Genomic DNA, 3,332 nt, shown 5'->3' with positions numbered 1-3,332 from the left:
AGTCAGCTTTAAACTCTCTGAAACATGATACAAGATGTAAGAAAACATTCAGCTGCTCTCAGTGTGGGAGGAGATTTGGCCGCAGGACACATCTAAAGACACACATGAGAACTCACTCAGTAGAGAAACCTTTCAGCTGCTCAATTTGTAAGAATTTTTTTAGACACAGTGGAGCTTTATGGTCACACATGGCAGTCCACACAGGAGAGAAAAGATTCAGCTGCAGTGTTTGTAACAAAATATTTGCTTGGCGTTCGGATGTCGAAATACATAAATGTGTTGGTCAGATGAAGACAGAAGCTGATGAAGAGGACTGTGGAGGTCCAGAACCAGCCAGGAACTCACATCTACTTTTACAATCAGTGACTGGAGACTCTTCTAAACCTGAGACTGATGACAGTGCTGATTGGAAGGAGACCAGAGAACCTCAGCCAGCTTTAAACTCTCTGAAACATGATCCAGAATGTAAGAAACCATTCAGCTGCTCTGAGTGTGGGAGAAGATTTGGGACCACGACACACCTGAAGAGACACATGGGAACTCACACAGGGGAGAAGCCTTTTAGTTGCTCTGTTTGTAAGAAGTCTTTTACACAGAAAGGAAGTTTACAGAAACACAGTACAACTCACACAGGAGAAAAATCTTTCAGCTGCTCGGTCTGCAAGATATCTTTTACACAAAGAGGAAGTTTACGGTCACACATGGTCGTCCACACAGGAGAGAAAAGATTCAGCTGCAGGGTTTGTAACAGAAGATTTTCCTGGAGTTCTGATGTCGAAAGACATAAATGTGTTGGTCCGATGGAAACAGAAGCTGATGGTGAGGACTGTGGAGTAGGGCTGCACGATTATGATCAAAATGATAATCTTGTTTATTTTTGATCAATATTGAAATCACAATTAATTACCTTGATTATTTGTTGATTTCAACCACAAGCTTTCACATCCATATTGTGCTACATTCCTGATAATGTACAAATATGTACATCACTTATCTAAAGTTTGAGGCTTCCCTCCTCCATCTTTACGTGACGTGAGAGCACAGAAGAAGGGCATTAGGTTGGTTCAATGAGGGCAGCAACACTGTCATGTGAAACTGTGTTCAGGAACGTAACTCTGTGACAGTTTACATAGATTAATGTAGCATTTAGGTGTGTTATCATACAGGCTAGCCCAAAGTCAGTGGACTAAAGGAAAAATTAGAAAAACAAAATTAAACAGTAGCCTATAGTGTCACTAGTGGTTTAAAATACATATGACAGGGACTAAAATGCCAAAGACTGTCATACCTGTTCAACCAACAGTAATTAATTGGGACATTATAAAATGATGTAAAAAAAAAAAAATGTTATTTATATAAATGTATGTACTGCATGTTTATTTTATACAATACTTTTCTTTGTTATAAGCGACCATGTGACTTCTTCCCCTTGCTCGTTGGAGAGAGCGCGCGTCAGAATTTGCCAAGTAGAACAACTATGAGTCACATCCAAACAATTGAATAGGTTAGGGTGTCCCACCACCAGAAATACATGTTTGTGTGAAATGAAGAATCAGCTCACCCAATCTGCTTTGCTCTGTACTGAACTCAGTCACTCGTAGTATCAGTGTCATTAATAATAAATAATGAATAACAATTAATCCGGAAATTCACAGTTGTTGCTGGGTTTCTACAGTTTGGCCGAAGTCGAGAATACAGAATAGTGTTAAGTTTGTGAATGTTAGTCGTTGGAATGTGATTGACATTGTTTTGTTTTCTTTGTGAAGCAAGTAAGTAAACTTTATTTATAACGCACCTTTCACAGACAAGAAGGGTCACAAAGTGCTTTACAGTAAAAACAAATAAAACAACAACACATAAAATACTAAGCCATGCTGCTAGTTAAAAGCTTATCTAAAGAGATGTGTCGTCAGGGTTTAAAAAAAAGTTTCCACACAATCCAAAGAAAGTTTATAGCCTTTTTTTCTTCATGTTACTCTGTCCTCTGAGACAGTCTACATCTAGAAACCAAGCTGCACGGAACAACCGGGAACGATTCTGATTGGCTCACGGTGGCACCTGATCAGACAGTGGTTTAGGAGCGCTAGATTGGCTTTTTGGCCCCCGATACGTAGCGTTCTATGAACAGAATGAGGAATTGTTTTTGCTCTCCGTATTTGTCTAGCCCAGCTGATGTCTTGCATAAATGTCTTTGTCCTTGTGTAACTATGTTGTTTTAGTTGTCCATATTTTCCACATCGATGTCCTGTACAGATCTGTCCCGACGTGCTGGAACCAGGTTCAGTGTTTTATGTTCCTGCAGAACAGGAACCTGCTGAAAACCAGTTTTCAACAGAGTCATGCCCGTTTACATTGTAATGTAAAGTTACTTTTAACTTTCCTGTATAATAAATATGAATGAATGAATTTTAAATATTGCTTTATCACACAAATTTGATCGCCCATGAAAGCCTAAATCGTGATTGTGATTAAAATCCAATTACTTGTGCAGCCCTACTGAGGAGGACCAGAACCAGGGTCTCACATCCACGTTTACAACCAGAGACTGGAGACCAGACTGGAGACTCTTCTGAACCTGAGACTGATGACATGGATTAACGTTTGTGCCTTCCAGTCCAAGCAAAACTCTCAAGTATCAAACTAAAATCTTTACATATCAACATCTAGATTGTGTGGTGGGAACAAGTCCACTCCTATTTTAATACTTGATTGGATAATGTTTTTTCTTGTAATCTGTGTCATATAATCAATTATAATCAAGAAATCAGACAAATGCAACCACTAGATATTTTATAGGGCCCACGCATATTTATTTCTTTCTAAGTAATGTATGTTTAGCAAGATTCACTATTAATCGTGTATCAATATGGGAGTTTATTCAATACACGCTGGGTTCATGTTTTATTTCTGTGTCCTGTTTAAGCATCATTTAGACTTTTCTCTATGTCAGGGGGACAGGAAGTGCAGGTTGAAAGCCTTCTTCAGAAAATACAGCCCATTATTTATATTTTATTTATTTTATTATTTATTCTCATACATTTGTTATTTATATTTTATTATATTATTATTATTTATTCTCATACCATTAAAGTGGAATCGGACCGCAGTCTTTGTCTGAAGGCTGGAAACTGTCTGAGTTGAGAGCTTTTAAAAAAAAAAATATTATTCATTCAGAAGAGTAAAATAGAAAATAAATAAACAAATGAGTCTAGGCAACATAAGAAACCTTAGGTTACGTTAGTAAACAAACGAGTGCCCGGAAGTTGTTGGTCCGACCCGTAATAGCGTCCGTCCCCGGAACTAACGTTAGCTGTTTGTGTGTCCCATCGTGA

The 3,332-nt window shown here is 38.2% G+C and overlaps 1 protein-coding gene across 1 annotated transcript in view; it reads left to right on the top strand.

The window, feature by feature from the left end:
- The window catches only part of LOC117940246 (zinc finger protein 425-like), a 4,647-nt gene extending 1,761 nt beyond the window's left edge, over nt 1-2,886 (top strand). Inside the window, exons 2-3 of the mRNA XM_034865592.1 lie at nt 1-345; nt 2,525-2,886. The exon at nt 1-345 is cut by the window's left edge and continues 411 nt beyond it. Of these exons, the coding sequence (XP_034721483.1) occupies nt 1-345; nt 2,525-2,598 (419 nt within the window). The 3' untranslated portion in view covers nt 2,599-2,886. The remainder of the gene's footprint in view (nt 346-2,524) is intronic.
- The last annotated feature ends 446 nt before the right edge of the window (nt 2,887-3,332 follow it).

This window comes from Etheostoma cragini, unplaced genomic scaffold (genome assembly GCF_013103735.1).
Source record: "Etheostoma cragini isolate CJK2018 unplaced genomic scaffold, CSU_Ecrag_1.0 ScbMSFa_2025, whole genome shotgun sequence".
In the NCBI taxonomy this organism is placed as follows: domain Eukaryota; kingdom Metazoa; phylum Chordata; class Actinopteri; order Perciformes; family Percidae; genus Etheostoma; species Etheostoma cragini.
This window is presented reverse-complemented; position numbering and strand designations above follow the sequence as displayed.